Raw genomic sequence first — 25426 nt, forward strand, 5'->3', positions numbered from 1 at the left:
GGCCAGGAGTTGTGCAAGAGCAAGGGCAGTGAGTCCAAGGGGAATGAGGGGGCGAGGGACAGAGCGGTCCCGACGCAGCCGTGCCGGCTCCGCCGCAGCTGGGGTGGGCGCAGGGCTCCCTTGGCCGGGGAGCATCACCCCTCCTGCTGCGGGGACCCCCGAGCGCGGCATCGACGTCCCTGGCCACGTGCTCAGGCAGCGGCACGGGTGGCTAGAGCCGAACCAGAGCTGTCCCCAACGCGCGTGTGCCAGCCCAGGGACATGCTGGGGCGATGCGTGATATTGTTAAACCGTGCTCATCTGTGGACCTCTGAACAGGCAACAGAAATAATTTAAAGAGATGATGAGACATTTTTATTATTCCCATGAAATTATATGGAATTATATTTTAAATGAAGGTGACAGGTTTAAAATGTGTGTTTTAGAGCAAAATTAATGCTGTGCTTTCTTGAGTCTGGAAGGTTGGCCAGTCAGGGGGTCACCTCCCGCTGTGCATGGGGTTTAGGACACCGAGGGTGAACTCTGTACGGGAGCGGCTGCTGCTCCCGGCTAGCGCAGCAAGCAGCATTGCTGGTGCTCAGCTGCGTGCGTGGCAGCTGTGGATGGTGCTGCCGCGTCTGGCGCAGCCCGTTCGGAGCCTGCACCGCTGCGAGGAGCGGAGGCAGGCGCAGGCGCCCGTGCAAACACGCGGGGTGCCAACGGCAGACCCCTGGGACCCACTCTATCCAGAGCACGAATATCTGCTCTTAAACAGATTTAAAGAGGTTAATTGGGCTGGGATGTACATGGTTGCATTCCATCTCTAATGGAAATGTTGATTCAAGAAGCCACGGCTCTAGTGATTTTTGTACTACTGTAATTATTTTTAAACTTTCTTTTCGGCGCTGTTGATAACAGCTTGGCACCATGCCTGCATGACCTGATTAAAGTTACAAATTGTCAGCCTTGATCTATAGGACGCAGAAAAGATTGCTGACAGAGCATCGCTTTGGAAATTCTCGATTTAAAACAAAAATTAGATTTAAAATGTTGTTCGCAACAATATAGTGCAAGAGCACTGGCAATTTTAAACACATACACAGTATCCCGGCATTGTGATAGCAACCAAATCCCTGCACGGCAAGGGGAAGTTTAATTCCTTCTTGTCTATCCTCAGTCTGTGAGCAGACACTGTGGAGCGGCGTGTTGCCCTGCAGAGGAGCGGGGCAGCCCTGAGCGAGGGGCCGCCGGAGCCTCCACACCCTGCTCCCACAGCGGCCGTTCCCGAGGCGATGCTCCCAGTTCCGTCTCCACCATTTCCCTCCTCCGATGTGAAATTTCAGTTCCACCTGTGTGGAGCCAGAGGCTGCGGACACGCATGGAAATGGCTGCGACCATGGGATTTGTGCCGGTGGGAGCCGCAGCACCTCCCTGCTTTTCGCCTGAAGTCTCCTGTAGTTGAGGAGCGAGTGGCAGCTTTTTCCCCAAGCATTTTAAACCAACGCTTGGACCTCATAGGAGGGATGGAATCCAGTGGTGCAAGTCTCCGTAAGAGTAACGTGCTGCTTAGATCCATTTGGAAGGAAATGAGAAGCAAATCAATTATTTCCAAATAAATAATGCACTTACTTTTACCACACAGTCTTGCATCAAAGTGATATAATGTGTAGGATAATGCCAGCCTGGCGTAGATTTAGCAATGTCTTGGAAAACAACCGGAAGGCGTATCTCTCTGTACTCATGCAAATACTCCTTTAATACTTACAATGAAGTGTTTAAAAATTCTGCAGGGTCCTTTAAAAGCCTCGTGAAGATGTTCCTGCTCTGTATCAGAACCGAGAGGGTCCGACAGCGCTACCGTCACCCCACAGCCCCTGCCTGGGCTGCGGTTCACGGGCCCTGCCCCGTTCGGGTGCCACCACAGGGGTGTAGGAAGGGCCGTGGGCAGGTCCGCTCCCCGTGGCCCCGCGGGGCAGGAGGGCTCGGCAGGAGGGCTCCTCGCAGGCGTGCAGCGAGCGGGCAGCGGCCGGGCAGATGCAAGAAATACTGACTGTGTTTTCTCTTGTTCTCTCTTTTCTGCCCAAGGTTTGAGCATCCGAGGAGCCCAGGAGGAAGACCCTCCCGATCCCCAGCTAATGAGACTAGACAATATGCTTCTGGCAGAAGGAGTCTCAGGTCCGGAGAAAGGTGGGGGATCGGCGGCAGCAGCTGCAGCCGCAGCAGCCTCTGGAGGGTCTTCAGATAACTCTATTGAACACTCAGATTACAGAGCCAAATTGACCCAGATCAGACAAATCTATCACACAGAGCTGGAGAAATATGAACAGGTCAGACATCAGCCTCTCAGTTGTACGTGTACCTGCCGCTGCTCTCCTCCGCACCTCTGCTTGCCAGCGCCCGCCGCTGCCCAGCTCCGGACCACATCCCCTCCTCCCCTTCCCCACCCCTCTCCCCTGTAAAGAGCCGTGATGCTACGGGAGTCCGTCGGGCTTCGAGGAGCCGCTCGCTGGACCCAGGACGCATGTCTTGCATGCCTGAGTGTTTTCTGTTGTCTGTAACCGCATAAAAGCAACACCCGAGCCCGTGTTTCTCCCCTTCGAGACACCCCAGAGAGGGAGAGAGGAGGAGAGTTGTCTGTTGCTCGGTGCCGCTTTCGTGCCCCGTGATGCCGTGTTGCAAGGATGGGTCTGGCGAGTCGGGGAGCGCAGGCAGGCGAGGGCTGTGCTGGCGATCTCAGCCCACGGGCTCCCGGAGCAGGCAGCGGGAGGCTCCGGTGCAAGGCTTGGCCACAGCGGGTCGGCCGTAGCAGGTTGCAAGGGAGCGGGCAGCGAGGCGCCGGCACAGCGGCTGGCCCGGGCTTCGGGAGCTGCCGCTACGGATAGGAAATGTGGAAATCGCATTTCAGGTGGACACCGGCTCTCGGTGTCTTTGTTTGGAGTGAAGAGTGTGCTGCAGAGACCCGTGGGTTTATGTTCACTGCTAGGACCTGGTGACCCGCCACATTTGCCACGCCGGTGGCACCGGGAATGTTTGCCACGTGCTGCCGGCTGCTGCTGGGCGCAGCGTGGCTCCTGCCTGTGGGGTGGGGGACTGTGCCACCCTGGTTTCCCTGTAATCCGTGGGAGAGACCGCTCTGCCCCCTCTCTTTTCTGGTTTTGCAAGGAACAACGGCATCAAAGGAGACGGGGGAGGGAAGAATGGCACGGGACCCCTGGCCCTCGCAAGCCTCAAGCGATGTCTTCGTTTTCCCCTCCCAGAGGTGTCCTAATAAAGCTTGTAAACCCTGAGCCGAATCAGCTCAGTGAACCTCATCAGCTGGCGGTTTCCTGAGCTGACCGGGGAAGTCCTGCCCTTGCCCCCAGCCCATCACGGCAAAGCGTCGGGCTGTACACACCAAAACCACAAAAGAGATGTGGAGGCAGTGATAAAACTGCCCGAAACTGCGAGGGCGAGGAGAAGAGCGCACCGTGCTGCCCGGCTCCTTCCCCAGCCCCTGTGCTCTGCCCCAGCATGCTTCCCCTCCCTGCCTCACCAGCGTAAAGTGGGGCCTGAGTGCCTCGATAACTCTTTATTTTAGTGTTCCCCTTTCCTCGTGTGAAGACCTTCTGAAAGGTCTCTGGCTACTTTGCTTTGCTTTTTTATGCCACCAGAAACAAAGGCATGGTCTGTGACAGGCCGTGCCGACACAGCCGACCGGTGCCGGCTGAGCGTCAGCAGTGGGTGGAAGCGATGGGGTGGTGGGGAGTGGGTGTGGGGCACCGGTGGAGCGTGGAGGAGGAGTGGGGGGATGGCACCCACCGGCACAGTCCACGCAGCATCCCGCTGCAGACGCTGGTGGGACCATGGCCCGGGCGGCACAAGGCTGGCGCAAGGCTGGCGTGGCTAAGGTACCGGTGGCACGGTGTGGTTCAGGTGCCAGTGGCACGGCGTGGCTCAGGTGCCAGCGGCACTGCCTCGTCTGTGCCGCCTCTTTCACTGTGTTGTTCAAGTGGTGAACAAATAACTGAGCAAATAACTGACAGGGCAAATATTTGTGCAAATCTCCTTTTCTCCCTCAAATGAACTCCCCTTGCACCCTCCAAGGACCCCAAATGTCCTGCGCGGAGCCTTGGGCTCTCCTTGCACTGCAGGGCCGCGGCGTGCCGCCTGTAGCACTGAGATGGGGATGGCCGTCAGATTAACGAGCACCATCCAGCAGGACCATGTCTTATAAAACCGCAGGCACACAGGCTGGAGATAGATCTGGGGCCAAAGCAACTCCAGGTCGGTGCTTGCAGCCATTTGCTGGCAAGTGTCCTGTGACTCTAATAAGTTTAATGATGTGGGGGAAGCAGTAGCATTTTTAGCCCTGTAGCTCCATTTACAAAGGTTTCGGCTGAAATGTCACAGCCATCCGTCCACACCACGGGAAACTTTGGAGGATGCTCAAGTGCTGCTAGGAGAAGGAGAGAGAGGTGGAGCTGATCTGAAACATGCACGCTTCCCTGTTGATCCTGACACCCAGCAACGTCTGCTCTACAGAAATATGATAATTTCCCCAGCCTTGCAGCAAACTGTCTCCTGCCGGTTTGTCTCAACGCAGTGCCCGTCTCCGCGGCCGAGAGGCAGCCAGACTTTGCATCTCTGCCGCCAGCGGCTGCAGGTTCCTGAGAGGCGGGTGCCCTCCTGCAGCCGGGGAGCAGCTCGGCCCCCACGCAGGGGCACCTGCCCACGCCGGGGGAGCAGCTCCTGGCATCTCTCTCCTGGCGCAGGCGTTCCTGCCGTCCCGCTGCAGCCGGCTGCAGGAACCAGAGCAGCTTCCTGGAGACGCTTTCCAGGCAGAGTTTGATCCTGATATTTGTTGCCAGTTAGGGGAATGCACTCGGAAAAAAAAAAAAAAAAAGAGAAATGGAAAGTGTGTCACGCCATCACACAGCTCTCCCCTCGCCGTGCGCCGGGAGAAATGGCCGTACACAGGCAGCTCCTTCCATAATTTACAGCTACTATAATAGAGATGACATATTGAAAGCTATCTTCTATAATTACACTGAAATACATTTTTTGCTGTAGGCAAAAGTACTGTAAGGGTCCCAGGCCTCCTGGAGCAGCTGGGAACCTGCTTCCTGAGTTCACAGATGTCTTCTGAATTCACCCCAAACTGGGGTGAAGCGTGGCTGCTCGGAAGACACCACCAGCCCCACGGAGCACTGGCTGGCACCGTGCCCCTGAAGACTGTTTTGGGCCATTTCCTCTCTTTTTCTTCCGCTCGTCTGAGGAGTCTTGATGAAGCATTAAGGCTAGCAGGAGCATCCCCGCTCCTACAAGGTTTCTGAGCAGGTTAACAAGGCCATCACTTATAACCTGACATTATTAATAATGTCTCGGGCACCAAGCAGAGGCCTGAAAAATAATACTGAAAAAGGGATCAAGTAGCTTGGACGCTATAAATAAACAAGAGAAAACAAGACAAAGCATCGGAGTCTTCTGAGCTTACTTCCACTCTGCTGCACTGAAGTAGCTCCGCAGATGGGAGGTGCTGGTGAAGATAAATTAAAACCAGGCTCTCTAAGTAGCTGTAACCAAACGAAGTCTCATCAAGGAGTTCAAGTAAATTCAGGGAAAGATTTTTGCTTCTTGAAAGCAAGAAACTCACTTTAGCCTTGAAACATCCGATTTTTGATACTGTGTTTGTGGAGAAATATTTCTCATAGAAAAGACATATCAGAAAATATTTTTAATGCAACAGTTGCCATTTTTATTGTACTTTAAAATTGAATTCCCTGGATCTGCAAACAAGGAGGCATGTGGCAAGCTGTGCGCCTGAAATGTTCTTTCAGTGCCAAATACTTGGATTCAGCTGTATCTTTGGGACAGTCAGAGCCGCTCTCTTGTCTCAGGGAGGGAGTTGCTGCGTTTCGGTGCCTGTGTTACTTTACCTCTGTGCATCATTTACTGTGTGAGCCAAAGCTGGTGCTTTTGCCGTCAGTCGGGTGGCTGAAGCCAAGCTTTTGCATGCTAAGATTGTCCAGGCAGCTCAGCAGACGACACGCAGGAAGGATGTGGTCCCGGCGCAGCAAGGCCGGCAGGAGCAGGCACCAGTGCCTGGCTGCCTCCCCTGCTCCGGCCGGGGGCTGCCGCGCTTCCCTGGGGGCTCGGAGCCTGGGTGAGCTGCTGTGCTGGGTCTGCGTCCACACAGGCCAAAGCTTTGGGATGGGAGGAGGAGAAACAGGTCACCTGGGACAACTCCTGCTCTCCCTGGGCGAGAGGAGGGTGGCCGGGGGTGCTCAGGGCAGCGTCCCCATCTCGTTGGCGTGGCGAGAGGGGACGGCGGCTGGTCACCTCCGCGAGCTGCGCTGCCTGAAATGTCAAAACAGAAAGAAAGAAAATATGCAAATGGGAAGCGAGGATGAGATGTGTCAAACTCCTTAACCTGGAGCTCAGAAAGTCTTGAGAAAGTCAGGGAGCGGCAGCTGGCGGGAGGAGCCGTCGCGTCTGCGCTGGCATGGAGCGGCGGTGAGCTGGCGAAGCCTCCGCGGCACCGTGACCTCGGCGGTGCCAGGCGAAGGGCGTCTGCACCAAGGCTCGCCGAGCCTCGCCAAGCCTCGCCGGAGCGCTGACTCCAAACGGGTGCTGCAAGGATGTAAATTAGCCTGTAATTTACTTTCAGTAGTGTAAAGAAAAAAAAATCACTTTGCCTGAAGTGTATGCATCTTTCTTAAGGGTGTACCCAGATTTTAATTATCTAAATGTAAATACTTAACGAATTTTACTTAGAGTAATGAGCTAAAGTGCACACTACATAAATGAGATGTTCTAATTAATCATGTATGAACTACTGGTTTAAAGAAAAGCTATGTGAATTCTGCGAATGTTGGGCTATTGCCAAATTGCTAATCAGCATTTGCATTCATAGATGGCTTCACTTAATAAGTTGTGAGACGTTCAGCAAATGTTATAGGAAATTATGAGTTTTTAGATGCATAAACTTTTCACTTTTAACTCTTTCCCTCACACAATCTACTGAAATGCAGGAGAAAATGTACTTGTCAGACAAATTACGTAGATATTTTTCACCCTGGCTTTAGAGGAAAAAGGGGAGCTAGAGTCAAACAGATACGTAACGTATGGGGTCTGGACGAGATATTTGCAGTGTTTCCTCCACGTGATTTACTGGCTGCTGAGCATCGTGCTCGTCGCCCGTCACGTTAGATGCACGAGCGCAAAATCCTGTGGCCTTATTTGGCTGCGATGGCAGCCCCGCGGTGCGTTACGATGGCTGGCGCTGGCACAGCCGACACGCAGACCTCCCACAGACGCATCAGCCTTGCATACATCCACCTCCGTCTGATAAGGGTTCGGGGAGCGGGGAGCAGTTCGCCTTGCACTGCCTGCAGACCCCACGGCAGCCAGCACAGCGCCCGGCCCCTCTCCTCTTCCCGGGGCTCTGTCGGGACGGGGGTAGGTTAGTGCCCAAAATGTGCTGGAATACCAGGCTGGCTCCTGGGAAGGGATTAGCCCCGTGGCCACCACGCATCTCTGCCTAGCAGACAGCAGTCCTGGGGTTTGTTTTTGAAGGAGATAAGGGAGACATAAATCAGCAGAGTTTGTGGCAGCTTCCAGCCTGCGTGGGGGAAGCCGGGATGCCAGCGTGACAGCCACTTGGTCATGCGGAGGCTCGGATCAGGTGGCGTCTGTTGATGATGCAGCCTGGAGAAGTTTGTATCATCGTGTCCGTCCACCTGCGTAGTCTGGGACTGATAACTGATGGCTCCTCGTGCCTTCCCTCCTTCAGCGCCTTGGCAGCGCGGCGCGGGCCAGGCTCGGGCACGGCTTCGCTGAAACCCACCCTCTAAGGGGACGCACACGGTGCCTCGGAAAGGTCTAGAGCTCCTCACCTGCTGCGGGGTGTTAATCCTGCCTGCTGCCTGCGCGGAGCTCGGCGGGTTGCAGGACAGGCAGCCCTTCCCAGGGTTTGCTCGCTTGGCTGCTGAGTGTGTGCTGGTCCCCGCTCATGTCCTCCTCCTGCCCGCAGCCGTTACACGTGCCAATCCTGACCTCTCCTCTCCACCGCGGTCTGGCTGGGGATGCAGGGACATTGAAAGGGATAAGCGTGGAAGGAGCTGTGCCGCGGTTGCTCAGCACCCCTGGCTGCCGCAGGACAGTCCCGGGTCTCACGGACAGGGTGTGTGCGTGATCTGCTCCCCTGGCTGCGCGTGTGTGGAGGGGACGGGGCCGTGCAAGGGTCCCCCAGCCCCCTCCGGTGCTGCCTTCCCCCCAACAGCCAGGCCCAAGCTTGTGTCCTTGTGGGACGGCGCAAAACAATTTCTAAGTCTCTCCTTCCTTCGCAGGCATGTAATGAATTTACGACACACGTGATGAACCTTCTCAGAGAACAGAGCCGGACACGTCCCATTTCTCCCAAGGAGATTGAAAGGATGGTGGGCATCATTCATCGAAAATTCAGCTCCATCCAGATGCAACTCAAACAAAGTACTTGTGAAGCAGTAATGATTCTAAGATCAAGGTTCCTCGATGCCAGGTAAGGCAAAGGCAAGTGCCCCGGCTCTTTCTGGGGGGAAGGGGCAATTGCTGGGCAGCCCAGGGAGAGCCTGGCCCTGCTGGGACCTGTGTCCCCGCGTGGGCAGGGACCCACTGGGAGAGTGGGAGAGGCTGCTCTGCCCCAGCAAAAGCCCAGGGCCCTCGTCCTTCACCCAGCAGCTGCTGTGAAAGGGGGGTTTCCTGCACAGAGCTCTTTCATAAACAAACAGCAATGTCTTTTCGACGTGTTTTAGCGCAAAGACTAGGCTTGTTTACCCTGCTCGTATGGGAGTCTCATAGGATTTGTGCGAAGGGCTGTTTTGTCACCCCGGCAGTTATTTAAATGGCTGCTGGTACCAATGTCTTGCAGCGTAAGGCCAGCCTTGCAAAACACTGACCCCGTAATGGAAGAGCTAAGTTCTCTGGGAGGATCGTGCCCATGGGCTGCAGCTGACGCTGGGTTAGCAGCTGCGTGCGCCCGAGGTAAGAAGGGTGACAATGCTTCCGAAAGCCAGATCTGCTGGCCCATCTCCCAACAAGCTGTCGCTTGACTGGGGCGCGGGAGAAGGCAGCACCTTCCGAACTGCTGCCAGCCAGCATGCGCGTCCTTTGGACACCCGTGTTGCTGCCAGAGCTCAGAGCCCGTCCCCACAGCCTGCCAGCCTCCGAAGCGGGCTGCTCATTCTGCAGGCTGCGAGGAAGCAGGCAGACGGGGATTAGGAGGGGGTTTATAGGCACAGTCAGATTTGTTTGGAAGCCCTGATGAGGTGGGATATCGATCCCCATCCCTTTTGCAGGGCTCCCCTCCGCAGAGCAGGACCCTGGCAGCTGGCAGAGCCTGGCAGAGCCCAGCAGAGCCCGGCAGAGCCCGGCAGAGCAGCAGGCCCCACGCAGAGCCTCCCCGCAGCAGCTAGCTCATGCTTCACACCTGAAAGCTGTGAGGAGCTGAACAGGAGCAAAATAATTTTATTAACAAGGAGGTCACTGGCAGGTGTGGCAAATTAGGGTAATTACAAACAGTTGGAGGAAATGTCTGTGGAGAGCTCCCGTAACTGCGAAAGGTAGAGCTCGCAGATGCACGTTTTAAAGTGATTTCTTTAAAAAGGAGGAAGGTAAATAAGGCAAAATGAGTGGAAGCACAGTAATGAGATAAACATAGCTCTAGGGAGAGAGTCTGCCTGCTCCAGGATACAGTGTAGTTAGCAGCATCGTGATACTGCTGGAAGAGAGCGCTGGGGATTGCCGCTCGGCTGCCTGCTGGCCTCGGGCGCAGGCAGTTTGATTGCAACCAGCCCTGAGGGGAAGGGAGCTCTGAAGGAAATGTTTAACCGGTGCTTTCGAGAGGATGTTCTGGGGAGAAGGAGAGCGGCCGATATCGGCTCGGAGGGAAGGCACCGCAGCTGTGCAGATGCTGCCGCTGTAACCTGTGCGGCGAGAGCGCAGCAGTGGGCCGGCTGCCTGCCGTGCCGGAGGGGCTGCGCTGCTCCCCGGCCGGCGCTGCCTCGCTGCTGGGCCGGCTGGAGCACGTGCCAGGTGGTGTGCTCTGGAAAGGCTTCGCTTTCCGGCAAGGCTGTGAGGCTGCACACCTCGGGACCTGTCCCACGTGGCGCGTGAGAGCCTGAGCCCTGCTCAGCTCTCGGCAGGAGGGTGTACAGATGGGTCTCCCTCGCAAAGCCCTGAAAGCCACTTGCTCACGGAAGCCAATTAGCTCAATGAGTGCTATGTGAGGACACGGCAGCGAGGCCACCCTGTCCTTTTCCACTGTGCTCACCCCAGATGCCTGTGCAGAAGCCCCAGCTGACCTGCCGCTAAAGGGAATGGGTTCGTTAGGCTGCTGTCAGCACAGCGCGATTTAACAGCCGGGAGGTTCAGGCTGGGTTGCATACTTGGGTGCGGAGGTGCTCAGGCAGGCTGCCCTGCTCAGCGCCCTGCCTTGCCTTTCGCTTCATCACGGTTTCTGCCACAGCACACAGATGTGGCCTGTGCACCCACGGGATGAAACCCCAGGTGGAGGTGGACGGCACGAAGCCAGAAGCGGAGTCCAGACCCTTGCAGGGCTGGATGTAGGAATGCGGGCGTTGCAGCCCACCGCTCCCTCTGCATGGTATCAGGGCAGAGCCCAGCCTCGGTGGAGGGCTGGCCCGAAGGGATCAGGGGTACTGAGATGGTGCTGTCGTGCTGCTGTGTGCTGCAGCATGAGCGTGTGAAACAAGGGTTGCTTCCACCCCAGCTGACCCTGCCAGAGGCCTCTTTGCATCTGGAAGAACAGCTGTGGTTTTCTTTTCTCGTTTCAGACGGAAAAGGCGTAACTTCAGTAAACAAGCCACAGAAATCTTGAATGAGTATTTTTACTCCCACCTCAGTAACCCCTACCCCAGTGAAGAAGCCAAAGAAGAGCTGGCAAAGAAATGCAGCATCACAGTATCGCAGGTAAGCAGCGGGTGGGAGTGGGTCCTGGCCCCCATCCCTCCGCGCCCCAGGCAGTGCGTCGACCTCCCGGCTCCCCTTGCAAAGCTGCCGTCTCCCTCCGGCCTCTGGGACGTGCTTCCAACAGAGGCGTGCGATATGGAGCAGGTCCCTGCCCAATGCACCTCTGTAATCCCTTCAAATATGCGTGGTTGACCATGATAAAGTTCAGCAGGGTGATGGAACATGAGTAAGCTCCGCAGGAAAGGCAGCGTGCCTGCGGGTGGCCGGGGTTGTGCTGGGGTAAAAAGAGTATGCATACAAAGATGAAGATAGAAATAAAAAGGCTGTAAGGTTAGCACCCTACTTTACGTCAGCTTTCTCTCTGCACAGTCAGTAAGATTCCTTGCTGAGCCTTACTGTCTGTTATGAATTCGTTACAACTTGCCATTATTTCGGGGGAAGGCCAGTTTATTGACAAACATATAATCTATCTCTATAGATCAGAATTTCTTTGATTGCTTGAAGTTGTTTTTCTAAGCCAGCCAGAAATTCAGCCTCTCGATACACTGAAGTGACACAAGTGGTTTCTCTGTGGCAAAAATGTATTAGGCAGATTTGCTCCTTTTATCACATATAACAGATGTTACTGTGAAGTTAATGCAAGAAAACCAGCATCTCCCTAATCAGAAATGCACACCGTCGTTGGCTACGGCTGCTTTCTGTATAGGCCAAAGTACATTTACAGCTCTGGACTGGTGTCTCACAGTGATGTTCAGGCTGATGACACTGCTCCATCAAGCTTTCCTTCACCAGATAGCTTAAAAAGCAAAACAACACTTTGCATTTCTTGTGGCCTCTACGTTTGATAGAAAACCAAATTATTCCACAGCAACTCTGGCTCATACAGCTTGGGAAAGGTTGCACTTGGGTGGCAGGGAAAGCTCACCAGCAGTTTCCAAGTTCTCCAGCCTCCCCGTTGCCCATTGCAAGGGCTGGTGTGCCATCTCTTCCCAGTTCCATCAGCTCCGCTTATCAATATTTCAGGCCCTTTAGAGGAACAATGCCTGCGGTGAATGTGTTAACTATTAATGATTGCAGGCTGCAGTATTGGCATTATTAGCAATGCAACCTTTAGCTTTATAATTAAGACCTGAGTTGAGATTTACTTTATAGGTCTCCCTTGAATGCATGAAAAATTCAGGCACTTTATTGAGGACTTTCAAATGAAAGGCCGCCCAGCTCCCCCAAATTTGGTATTAATTGACTTTGGATGCACCTTCAGTACAAACCCTAGCAAAACTGCCCTATGACAGGAGAGGCCAGCGGGCACATGTGGGTGCCTTGCTCTCTCCTTGGCACGCAGCACGTACCGTACGCCAAGCGGGGTGAGAAGTGCCTGTGCCCGGTGCCAGGGGAAGGTAAGGGATGGAGATGGGGACAGTTTCTCCCAGTCCATTTATGAGTGGCTGTGGTAATGGGCGGGAATTTTGGGGGGGAAATTCAGCACCAAACTCGTTCCCTCTCACATTGCTCCTTCATTGCTGTTAGCATCACGTGAGTGACTGCAGCCCCAGCAGGTACAGGGGCAGCCGTGGTGGCTGCTGGGCAGCTCTTCCGTACCCGCAGGCATCCCTGCGGCTGCCATGGATGCATGGAACCATCCAAACAGCCCGAGAGCACACGAGTACCTGGGCACCTTGGCCTGCAGCCCCTGCATTTTGTTGCTGGTTTCAGTCCTCTTGGCACAAGATGGTTGATAGCAATTCCTCCAGTAAGTAGTGTCCAAAAATCTTCCCACGTGAGCCGAGGCAGCCTGCTGTGTAGTTAGGAGAGGCAACGCCATCAGCACCAACTTGGCAAAACCAAAAGTTCTTCAGCTCTGCTGGCAAAATGTAATTGGGAGAGATGACGTGGAAAAGAGCACAACAGACCTGCTGAAGAGATGTTTTCTGTCCACCCAGCGGACGGTGAATTGTGCCTGGCAGAGAAGGAGTTAGTGATCCCACAGAGTGGACAGATAAAAAGCTAAATCTAGATAAGGCTGAAGTGACTGAAGGAAATGAGATGGAACATTTGAGAAGCCATAACTGATTGCTTCTAGTGCTAATAGATCTGATTTCTTTCTTAATTGGTTGTTTGATAAGATTTAATGTATGTGTTGTAGAATGAAATAAAAGGCAGGCAGATGGTCCAAAAATGTAGCAGCAGCAGTGAGCCTGTGACATGAATATAGGTTTGTCTCTTTAATATTTGATACGAGCATGACTTAGTTGTTTCTTGAATCCATTAGGAAGTCTGAGTGAGCCATGGGAGTAGCTGCATTGCGTCCTCTGTAGCACCGCGTACGGCATCCTGAGCTTTGCAGGGTGACATTTTCCAGCCTGGAGCAAGGGCAGCACTGACCACACAACCTGGGCACTAGCTGCCAGAGACGCAGGTTTGGGGCCATGGCTGGAGCTTCACTCCAGCAAGACACTATAAATGGCTAGGAAAACCTCCAGATGATGGGAACGCCTGAAAACGGGGCAATGTGTCATGTAATGGGAGAGGAGCACGTACGTGAGAGAGGGAGTGCCTCTGATCAGCTGGTTGCTTAAGTTCCTGATAGATCTGCTGTCACAGCTAGAAAATGTGAATGCTATGGATATCCTAATCTTTGATTTTCAAAGGCACTTCCAAAGGCCGCATGGTGGGACTGCAGGGTTGGTATTTACTAGGTCAAACTGGGCTGGAGTTGTCTTTCTTTGTACTGAGAAATGTATATATTTTTGAGGCCATCTAGCAGAAAAGCTCTGAGCAAGCACTGTAACATAGCCCAGCGCACACTGCTCAGGTGGTTGGCAGCAGAAGTCAGAGGATGCAATCCAGAAATCAGGGGTGAATTGAGCAGTCATTTAAAATACTGGCAGGAGTAGCATCGCATGGGATAAGCAATGGCATCCAAGCGAGTGACTGAGCTACACCTTGCACAGGACTTTTATGAAAAATCTCTGAGCGCACGTATTTCCAGCCTCGACCAGGTGTCCCTCAGACACCGCCGTGCCTGGCACCGTGCCCTGTTTACCTCCCGTGCTACAAACGCCCTGGAGGTGCAAAGAGCTGGAAAATGGGGAAGAAAAAAAAAATGTTAATGGATGTCTTTCCAAACTCCTGGAGGTTGTGGTTCATGTTTGATGAAGAGGCTTTGTCCTTTTTCTGGCTGAGCCAGGCTTCCCCTGTAGCCTCTCCTCACAGTGATCCAAGGTGCTTCTTTCTTGTACTGTCAGTGCCTTATAAATGCTGGGGGCAGATTCATGGCAGAATATTTTCTCCCTCAAACACTTAATTAGTGAGCGTTTTGGGTGATCCTCCCCCCAGATTAAGCAACTCACTGGAAATCTTGCTGCCATAGCACTTTACCGAGCCGCAAAGAAAATTGTCTCCCAGAATCATTTAGTTGCAGATGGGAGATAGACGGTTTCAGTTTTGATATCGGTGTTTAAAATAATATGTAGAGAAGGTTTTTCAAGAAAAGCATAAAGACAAACTATTTATTAAGATGAACACCTCACACAATTTCATTTTTAGGAGTACGGAAAAGGTAATTCTAGGGAAAAAAATGTCCTTAAACAGAGAACATCGTCGGCTGTAATTTAGAGCTACCCGATCAGCACGTGTTCGAGGGAGATAAACTGTATCATCTGTTCTCCCCTTACCATGGCTGCGAGGCTGATGTTTTATACTTTTGCAGATGAGCCTCTTTCAGGGTGTCATGAACAACTATCAGTCTATCATATGGGCTATAGAGAGGGCATAGTCATTGCTGAAAGCATGTCAGTGGATTACAGCAATAAAATTTTTCACTGCTTCAAACAAAAGAAGGATGTGGTTGACAAGGGAATATATTTAAAATTCTTTTAAAGAAAGAATGCAGAAGCTGGTTTTCAACACCCCTCCTGCCCCTGCTTCTTCTGAGTCTGAGTCTGTTTCTGTAAGCAGATTGACAGGGAGAGCTATGGATGTATAGGCTCTTACCCCTTGACTTCATATGGGAAGCAAGAAAAAAAAAGATGCAAGCTTAATTAAATAGTTTCTAGAGGTAAAATTCTTAGTTTTAGATCATGTACCATAATTGTGCCACATCACTGATTTTCAAAATTTTCTGTTTTGTGCCATTTGATTAGGTGTGGAACATAAACTGTGTGCTACAAACACTTGGAAACACCATGGAAGAATTTCCGTGATCCATAAATGTGTAGTTCACTAATTTCAGCAGTGATGCTCTCATGTCAGCTGTGTCTTTTGCAGAACGAGCACTGATTTATCCCATGAAATCAGCCAATGTGGAGACACGAGGCAGGCCTGCCCCATCCCAAATCCCACATTAGGCATCTTGATGATTTAAGTAATAATTTATTGTCTTTTTATTTAACATTGCAATTAACATGATAAATAAGTGCAACAGTATTGTTTGAAATGTAATATACAATTAAGCCCAATTAATTAATTGGCCTTCAATGATCAGGAAGAGAAAGATGTTCATTGTTTTTTTATGTGAAGAGATAGTTTGTTTTAATGAAAAATGTGTTGTGAAGCAGCTTGCGATGGAGACAACTTTCATTTTTAGGGTGAGCGCAGGGCTGGGCGAGGAGCCAGGGCGCTGCGGCTCCTCCCGGTCCCGGTGCTGACCGGGGGGCAGCCCAGCACCAGCATCCCAGCCCTCCCCTGGGACGATGCCGGTGCCAGCGGCAAGGGCAGGGCGAGGTGTGCTCCGGGCGGGCAGGGGAAGCTGCAGGCAGCCGGCACAGTCCCATGGAAAAGATGCCATGGCGGTGAATCCAGCCTAAATCCTACCTGGCACAGCCTCTGCTCGAGCGGTGCCCTGGCCCCGGCCTGGACGCGTCCAGCCGCCCGTGTCGGCTGTGCATGCCTGGCTGCGGCCGGAGCCCCTGCGCGTCCCCGGGCCATGGCACGCTCTGCTGCAGCCCCTCGCCGATGTGTTTCATGGGAGAGTGAAGAGTCCTTTGGCCGGGAGGCAGAGGGACCTGGGTGGTGACTGCATTACCCCAGAGGGATGCTGTGGTTTCTCGGGGCAGCCGCAGCAGCCCCGGATGCCGTGCTCTGCCGGCACGCAGGGCGCGTGCTTTCATCTCAGAAATAGTTTAACATTTCTGGATATTCATTTAGATGTGGTATGCGGGTTAAACATAACGTACGATCGCTGCTCCTCTCATTGCTTCCAATTAAACCTTGCTTGTTAGTTTAACCTCTAGGTAATCCCATCAAACAATTGATGTCAAGGAAACACTGCCCACAGTGGCTCTGGATGAGTGGCCATTAATTTTAATTGCCTTGATATTAAAGATTAAGAAGTATTGGGACTAGCAGAATGGAAACGATCTGATGTCAAGCAATTCCACTCGTTGAGGCTTCCCCAGGCTGCTGGTGATATTAAAATTTTACTGTGAGAATTAAATAAACCTTTATTAGTGATGGCTGTTGTTTGATTGGTCCAGGGGCGTGCATAAACAGAGGGGTCTCGCACACATCCGTGGACAATACAGTTGATGTACAGAGATTCCTCAATTATGAAACTGTTAATAAAGCATAATCTGATTGTCCACAATAATTATTTGCTAGGTTTCATTAATGTATTATTGCTTCTCTGACAGACAAGGTAATATTAAGTGCAATATATAGAATACGGTGAAGTATTATCTAGGGAACAGAATGTATAAGGTACCTTTTGTATTACCGTTAAAAGCTAGAGGCTTTTCATTAACTGTGCTTAAACAAAAGCTATAGCTACATAAAATACAGCAGGATTTGTCTCCTCCCTGCAGCGCGGTGCCTTACCGGGCGCTGTGTCGTGGGTGCCTTGCCGGGCGCTACGATGGAGCATGGGGGTGTGAGAGGTGCCGCAGAGCTGCTGCGGCTCGAGGCGGGGTGCAGCCGTGGGGGTGCGGGGCCCCGGGGAGCGCGGGACCCCAGCCCCTGCCTCGCCCCGCGCCGGGCGGCTGCGTCCCTCGCTGCAGGGATGGCCGATAACCGCTTGTGTTATTACTGGTCCCCTCCCCTTTACCTCTGTGGTGTTGCAGATGCTTTTTTGTCTCGGCAGCGTTGGCCGTCATCCGTGTTACAAACTGGGTTTGTTATTTAGCAGCTCTGTTACAGCGGCTGAAGTTAAACAAAGCCACTGAGAAAGATTGTACGAACTTTTCTGAGCGGCTCCAGCCATGACCTCTGTGTGGGTTAATAGTCAGTGCCCCGTGAGCCGTCTTGGCTTCAGTACAGTATCTTCAAAGGGAGATGGCAAAGTGACTTTTCAGATGTTATTGATTTATATGATTCCTTTCATTTTCAGCCGACCAAACACGATTCTATGAGTGGGCTGCCAAGGTTGTTCCAGCCCAAAAATAAAGAACAATTGCTCTCACTGCCCGCTTGCCCTCACTCAACCGGACCTTGGTCCCCCTTCAGCAGCTTTCGGGGTCTTGCGCTGAATTTGTTGACAAATGGCTCATAGAAGTAGGAGGCAATGCTGTACTAAATGCTACAGCAAGCTCCAGGATATGTGTCGTCATCAAAGTGTCACCCCTCGAGCATCAGTTTGCCAACAGAGAAGCAGAGCCAGATCATGCTCATATCCATAGTAATATTTAACTGGTCCTTGGCTACTGCTTAGTTAACTGGAGTACCCAGCAGATACGGGTTGGGAGCTGGGGCACGTGTATTTGCTGGACAAAACATGACATCTCGAAGGGATCACGCTTTGCCAGGTCAAGCGCTTTGTGTCCTTCACCCTTCCCACCTCTCTCCGCTGCAGGTGTCCAACTGGTTTGGCAATAAGAGAATCAGGTACAAGAAGAACATCGGGAAGTTCCAGGAAGAAGCCAATCTCTACGCGGCAAAGACGGCTGTGACCGCAGCGCACGCCGTGGCCGCGGCCGTCCAGAACAACCAGACAAACTCCCCCACCACACCAAACTCTGGTACGTACCCGGCTCGTGCGATAAAGCATCCCGAAGGGCAGTCCGTAAAGGAAGACCCTCGATGGCACCCTAGTGAGTTCGGTCGGGCTGAGAAGGCTGCAGCTCCCCAGCACACCTAATCGTGGCACGGGGAGCGGTGCCAAGCCCGTGGACCTCCAGGCTGGACCACTGCAAGGGCTGAGCACTGCCGTAGGTGGTCCCAGCGGCTTCGGCGGCAAAGCTCCCGCGGCCTTACGGGGGAGCGGAGCGGGGCCCACGTAATTCCCGCAGTGGTAACGTCTGCCTGGCTCGGGCTTCTGGCAGCTTCTTTGTTTCCGTAGATATTTTAAGCTTTCTCTCATTCAATGAAAATAACATAAAATAAGATGAGACACAGCTCCAAGTCTGTTTTTGTAGAGCTGTTAAATTTATTGTCAAGATAAGAACAAAATAGAGGAATATTTTAGCATGCACTAATTAGAATTTAAACTCTGGGTTGCTTGAAATGGAGTTGATATTATACAGAGAAATCTAAGGATGCAGCTTTTATTTTGGAGTTGCTCTACCACGTGCTCTTCTGCAGTATTTAAAAATTGTCTCGCCAGTGTGTTGTTGACGTTTTGCAAAGCTAAGCATTAAATTAGTAGGGGGAGTGTGTAAAAAGGAAGTCGCTTTTTTGGGCTCCAGAGGCAAAGGTTTCCACAAAGCACAGATGTGTTTGACACTATTTACAGTGAAGCTTTGCTGTGACTTAGTTGTAGACGACTTTTAAAGGGTATAAAGGTCCATGGGGGAAAAAAAAACTTTAATCAAAAGAAAGTAAGAAAAAGGTCCCTCCTCTGATGGTAATAAATCGGCTAATTAGAAATTACCAGCCATTTCCTTTTGAAGGAGACGTTAAGCACAGACTCAAAATGAGTTTTTCTCCGAGTGTTCGGTGATAGCATCTCACGATGAAGCGATCCACCGGAGGAAAGCTCTCAACATGAAAACCTGTTGTTGTACAGGCTGCTCTTCCAGAGGGAAAAGCTGAGCCGGGTCGCACGGGGCTTCCAGGCTTTCCCAGCGTAGTGTCCCCGGGCGGCAGCCGGTGCGGTGGCGAGAGCCGGCAGCAGCCCCCGCCGGGACGCGCCGAGCCGGTGGGCGGGGGGCCAGCGGCCCGAGCTCGCCCTGCGCCGGGGCCAGCAGCTTTCCCTCTGCTGTGCGCTGCCTTTCCTTCTCCTCTCCTGTCTTCTTCTCCTTCCCCTGCCCTCAGGTCTCTGGGGTTATATATTTGCAGCTCTCTGTTATTCAGCTACCTAACTCTTTCCTTTCCAGGTTCTTCTGGTTCTTTTAACCTCCCAAATTCTGGGGACATGTTCATGAACATGCAGAGTCTGAATGGGGATTCTTACCAGGGGTCCCAAGTCGGAGCCAATGTGCAGTCACAGGTAGGAGAAATGCCCCAAAGTAGGGCCTTTCTAGCAGGGTAGGGTTTGGGCTAAAAATTCCACCTTACTCTGGCTCTATTGAATGGTCTGTGCCTCGCTGCAGAGTGGAGGCTGCATATTTCTGAATGTGACCTATTCTTACCCCAGCATTGAATTTCACAAGTATAAAGGAAAGAGTGATTTTTTTCTGATTGAAATTTTAAGCTTTGTGAATGCATTCGGCTCTGGCTTGAGCTCATGGAATGGGATTGGGTGCGTCTGACTTCCATGGACACTGTAAATCCAGTGAATTTTCTTTCTTTTTTCCTTTTCTTTTTTTTTCTTTTTTTTTTTAAAAAAAAAACCAACACCATCTTTCTTTCATTTATTGGACAAACTTTTATTTATTCATTTATTTAAATGTCAGAACACATCTAACTGAGCTATTAAAATACAACTCATTCTCAGTCACTTTTCCAGTCCTTTCAGACAGGGCTAACTCCATGTTTTATATGCAGTATATACGCCATAATCTCTTCCCATACATGCAAGCACATACAGACGTATAAATATGCACAGCACTTTGCTGCAGACACTTAAGAAGGACCTACAGGACGCACTGCTGTGAGGAAGTTGTTGTTTGGCTGGTGTGAGAAGCAAAGATGTATGGTTTTTAACATGCAAGGATTTGTTGAAATTCTGCCAGTCATTCTTGATTGATAAATTTGCCTTTCATAGAAGATGCTAAACCCTTTTGGCTCACATAATTCAAAATGTTGCCTATTGTAAGTGATGATATTTTAATAGATTTGGAATGATGAATTTTGTTTCCCCTTACTTTAAGGTGGATACCCTGCGTCATGTTATCAATCAGACGGGAGGATACAATGATGGCTTGGGAGGAAATTCACTGTACAGTCCACATAATTTAAATGTGAGTACCCAGGGGAACAATAGTTTGGAGAGCCATAAGCATGGTGTCAGGTAAATGCAGTCATTAATACATGTATTAATTACTCTTGCAATAGCGTTTTTTAATATCGCATCTTTGGGGATGAACCACAGAATAGCCCTTGATACAGCTATGAGTCTCGATAACATAAGAAGAGAGAAATTCCTAGAGCCGTGACTATGAGCGATTCGAATTTTTATATTTTTCAGCCTTATGAGTTAAAAAGTAATAGCCTTGGAGAGAAGGCTCTTGTTCTTCGCACAGAGATGGTCAGATAACTCTGTACTTGTGTTTGTTATTGCCTGCAATCAGACACCAGGACTGTGCTTTTGATATACTTTTAGCCATTTCAAGGGTGCACATTTTTCCTGTGTTTGAGAAGTACTTTTGGCCTTGTTACTCCAAACGGGAGAGAGTAGTAAGTCTGGCAAACAGATGCTAGTAAATTGAGGGATTATAGGCCTGATGGCGATAGGTGCTAAATGTCCTACCTCTCGCTGTAAGCGATGGGATCTGACAGTGCTCAGACCCTCGCAGGCTGGACCCCATAGCCTGCACACGAGGCGCCAGGATAAATAAACGCAGAGATCTATTCTTCTGTCGGCATGAAAGCCTGGGATGAAATACCACCCACAGCAGCAGCCTCTGTGGCGAGGGCTCCACAGCAGATCCTTTTCATCCTTCATTTCCAGCTTGCTTCTCTCATTTACAACTTCAACAATTAATGCTTTAATTTTTTTTTTTTAATGTTTCATATTTGCTTGAGAGGTGACTTTCATTTGTTTTCCTTTGTATTCACGGACTTTAAAATTACTGTAGAGAATTCCCTGTCTAGTGACCGTCTCCCCCATCCCAGGGGCCACCCCTGTGTTTCACAACCCGCTGTGGATCGGGATGCGGGTGCTGAGCAGCGTCGGGAACCCGCAGAGAGGGTGGCTGCAGGAAAACGGGGAGACCCAGTGTGAGATACTGCAGCCACAGGGAATGGGAGGTTTTTCCCCCTTTTTGGGTTTCCACTTGCCATGAAAGTAAATATTAACGATTTAAAATGTGATTGAAGATGTTCAATTGTAAAGGGAAAAAAGTACCATTAAATACTCAAATCTTTTACATTTGAAATGTCAAATCTTTCTTTTTGGGTTTATAAATAACTCATAATAACCCACAACAAACCATATAAAAAGCCTTTTAGTTGCATTTCTCCTTTTTCATTTAAGTGTTTTGAAATGCTTCAGAGAATTTGCGATATCCTTATCAACATGATAAAATATGAAACTGTGATTGCCTGCAGCATTTTACAGACATGAATTCCATCTTCACTGATGAGGCCTGATAAGGCGCTGTTGTATAATACAGTGCATAATCTCAAACCACCAGAGTAAGGATTAATTTATTTGAAAAAAAGAATGCTTGCTGACAACCTCTCCTCCAGCTGCCAAGCTGAGTAAAAATATTGTACATTTGTTGTTTATAAATTTGGATAAAAGAGGAATGATGTTTACTTCAGATGGAATATCTTTAGACTCATATCTGCACAAGAGTTTTTCTTTCTCTAAGTAGATTCTCATATCTTTAAAAAATAAAAAAGCAGCGGTGCCTCTGCATTTGGAGTAGGATTTTGTACGTTTTCAGTCTGCGTCTGAACAGTTGGGTATTTTAAAGCGGGTGGGGAGGTTTCAGCCTTGATGTGATTGCAGGTCGGTGTTGCCGTTAATTTTACTTAAGAGAAGCCAAACCCAAACCTTTGAATTTGTCAGGATAAGCGCTCCTCTGTTTGCTGTTTTTCGTCTGCAAAGGAGATAATTACCGAGACTTCTTTCTCCTCCTCTTGGAGCCATAAACCGTTTTCTGTCGTCATGATAGATGAACAATTTTTTTAATGTAAAATCTAGCCAGGCTGGGTGCAGGGGTTCGAGGGCCGGCTGCGATGAGGGGCAACGGCCGGGCAGGCCAGGAGGCCCCACACGACGCCATCGCTCCCCCCTGCCCCTTCCTCCCGGGAGGGCGCGGTGTTACCAGAGCCCACGGTGCCGAGCCAGGCCGCTGATTGTTTTGGTAACGAAGCACGTCATAAACACATTAGCATAGGCTAACCTTTCCCTGCCGGGAAGCGTCCCTGCCAAGGCCGGGGGCGCCGGGAGCGCGGGGCCGGGGCGGCTCTCGCGGGCTGTGTGGAGAGGCCTCCCCGTCACTTCCACTCAGCGTCCCCCAACTCACGAGCCCCGCGCCTCCCTCTTCTTGACTGACATAAAAATATGTAGCGACAAGCTGTCTGCCACAGCAGAAATTTGATCAGACATTGATTTCAGCAATTGCCTCGATCGGCCGAGACATAAGGCAAATTTGTTCCTGAGCGCTGCTCTTGCCGATGCAGGTCTGACGCGGTGAGGGCCGGCGGCGTGCGGAGACACGGAGCGGCGTCCCAAATAGGGGCTGCGTTTAGAGATAATGGGAAAACCGATCCGAGCGGCCCCTTTCCGCCTCGCAGCCCGACGGTTGTGTGCTGGCGGATCGGATTTGCAGGGACCCGTGCTCACCGGGTGGAGCAGCTCTGCGGAGGGCTCTGCCGGGTGGAGAAAGGCGATTCCGAACTTTGGGAAGCCAGGGGAGGCGAGGGGGATAAACACGGATTGCCCCAGGCTCGTCTTCTCAGGGGAAAAAGCTGAAGTGTCGGCTAAAGGGACGTTCTTCATTAAAGCGCGGATGGTCTTTGCAGAAATCCCAAAGTCCTAATTGCAGCTAACATCTGGCTAAACGGCTTCTGGTTTCTCCGCTTGCCTTTCGGCTGAAGGCTCGGCGTTATCGCAGAGCATGCTTTCGGCATCCCTCGCGTGACGCCTGCTGTTTCTTCCTTTCACAAGTTCTGCAGCCAGAGGGAGTGTAGGAAAGTCTCCTTCCCAGAGCATCTCCTCCCAAACCCCGGGGCTTGCCGGTCTGATACTTTCAGTGTGCGGTGTAATTAATATGCGTAATTGTATCAATTGAATTGTTTTTCCCTTTTCAGGCTAATGGAGGCTGGCAGGACGCAACTACTCCATCTTCTGTGACTTCCCCTACAGAAGGGCCGGGAAGTGTGCACTCTGATACCTCTAACTAATCTCCTAGCAACACTTTTTCCCTGAGCTGAGATGCCTTGATTAGCGCATTCAGAGTCACAGGAGAAAAAGGAAAGAGTTTTTTGTAGCCAACCACCTACAGCTTTACTGTAAAACCTTGTCTTATTAGAAAACTTGGTAAATCTGTTTTTTAAAGGTATCATAATCATTTGTATTTATACTGAAAACACACAATGTTAAAAAGCACTTTATCCAATTAGGCCAAGATTTAGCATTGTTTATAGCCCTGTAACTATTTTATCATAATTTATTATCAGCAGTTTTAACGATGTTGGTCTAACAGTTGCCAATTACTTGGCCTTAAGGGTAAAAGTACAGGACAAGCTTAACCTCAATAGCGAGAGCAGACACAAAGAAACACCTCACCTAAATTTAACTTTGTGCATATTTCCATGGAAAGTCGGAATGAATTGCAGACTTTGATTGTGTTTAATCTTTTCATATCTCTTATAGAGTTGGAATAAAAAGAGCTGTTCGGTTATTTCGGTTAACAATGGTTGTGTTTAAGAATCCTTATTCGTCACATTTTTGTTGTGATCTATTGTCTTACAAATTAGATTGGAAACCAGGAGGATCTTTTCTTGCTTAAACGGCCCGGACCCCGAGTCTCCTCTCTCTATTTCGACACCGGACATAGGTTGTTCTTAGGAGATGAAGACACTTGCTGCTGATCTCTGTGAAAGCCAAGACCCGGGGTTTTACAGTACGAGCTAGGTGCTGCACACGCCTGCCAAGATTTGTTACCTCTTCTTGGCAGCAAACCACAAACAAACAAACAAAGGAAAAAAGCAAAGGAAAAAAGCACCATCATATGGAGTGTTGTACATAGTGTAGCAAAAGAGTATTTATACATCTCACCAATCAAACACAGCTTTATTACCTCATGCGAACTCATACAAACCAATAGACTTTCAACATGTTCTGTAGCTTAGAGTGCTCACTTACTACCTCTGAACGATACTCACGCTGTAGTTTGTCTCTTTCTTATCTTTTTGCATCTTGTAATTAACTCTTTGTTTCCCCATGAAATGTAATGTACATTGTAATCTTTTAAAAGAATCAGGGTTGCATTGGCAACTTTTAAAGAAGCGGAAGTGGAAACATGGGGTCTTAGGTTTAACACAAAACAGTGAAACTGTTGTAAATACTGAGAAACATTTTGAATGTTCTTCATCTTGTTACTAATCCACGCAAAAACCAACAACTAATTGTAATGCATACAGACTTCAGTATTCAGTACTGTATATTTCCCCCTGTGTAACAGGGGGCCCTTTCTTTCTCTCTTTTGTATTGTATGCGATTCTGAAACTGATTGAGTCATGAAAATAATTTGTGGCAGTGATTCTAATGTATTAAACCGTTTCGTGTTACTTTCTAACTGGATTACACCCTGGATTGAAAAGTCTTCCTCGTGGTAGTTATATGTAGTTTCAAACATGAATAAACTTTTTGCTTTCATGATCAAACGTTGACGTAATTTCTTCCTGCTCAGTTTCAGTCAGACCTAGGAGATGAGTAGGCTACCAGAAGTGCAAGCCGTCACGAAGCAGGAGCTGAGCATTTCTTTAAATAGCAGTAGGTCCTTGTGCCCTCTTGCCTGGAGGAGACTGGAAATCCTGGGAGAGGTGCGTCCTGGCAGGGAGCAGGAGCGGGAGCAGCGCCTGCAGGGCAGAGGCTTCCCACCCGCGGGCTGCCCCCGCCAGCCCCTGCCTCCGCTTCCACCGGCTCTGCTCGGGAGCAAAAATTCAAGTGGAGGCGAAGGAAGGGGTCAGCCCTTTAGATGAGTTTAAAAATCGTCATCATGTTCACTCTTAATTACCATCTTTATTTAACATTAACTTTGGAACGACAGCCTCAGCTAGCAAGTATAATGTGATTATAAAAATATTTTTCTTTATTAAAAAAACTTTTTTGGAAGGACGTATATATATAAATGCTAATTTTAAATCTTTTTAATAAAGTAAAGGTCAATAACAGGTAATAGCCTATTTACCATATCTCAAGGAAATTGACTCACAGGAAATCAAATTAACGTTAATCACTTGCAGCAAATGGTCTTTGATAAATATAACTACTTACTACTTGGGTTAGTGT

General features: G+C 50.4%; 1 protein-coding gene across 4 annotated transcripts in view; it reads left to right on the forward strand.

Annotated features, from left to right (window-relative positions):
- Positions 1-24969, forward strand: part of PBX3 (PBX homeobox 3) — a 116283-nt gene extending 91314 nt beyond the window's left edge. The window contains exons 3-10 of one of the 4 annotated variants that reach the window (XM_050907756.1): positions 2065-2306; positions 8307-8497; positions 10791-10926; positions 17711-17876; positions 18943-18945; positions 19173-19285; positions 20109-20198; positions 23221-24969. In XM_050907756.1, coding sequence (XP_050763713.1) covers positions 2065-2306; positions 8307-8497; positions 10791-10926; positions 17711-17876; positions 18943-18945; positions 19173-19285; positions 20109-20198; positions 23221-23313 — 1034 coding nt within the window. In that variant the 3' untranslated portion in view covers positions 23314-24969. The remainder of the gene's footprint in view (positions 1-2064; positions 2307-8306; positions 8498-10790; positions 10927-17710; positions 17877-18942; positions 18946-19172; positions 19286-20108; positions 20199-23220) is intronic. The other 3 variants (XM_050907758.1, XM_050907755.1, XM_050907759.1) reach the window with 3 other exon arrangements.
- Positions 24970-25426: the final 457 nt, after the last annotated feature.

This window comes from Gymnogyps californianus, chromosome 18, assembly GCF_018139145.2.
Source record: "Gymnogyps californianus isolate 813 chromosome 18, ASM1813914v2, whole genome shotgun sequence".
Lineage (NCBI taxonomy): Eukaryota > Metazoa > Chordata > Aves > Accipitriformes > Cathartidae > Gymnogyps > Gymnogyps californianus.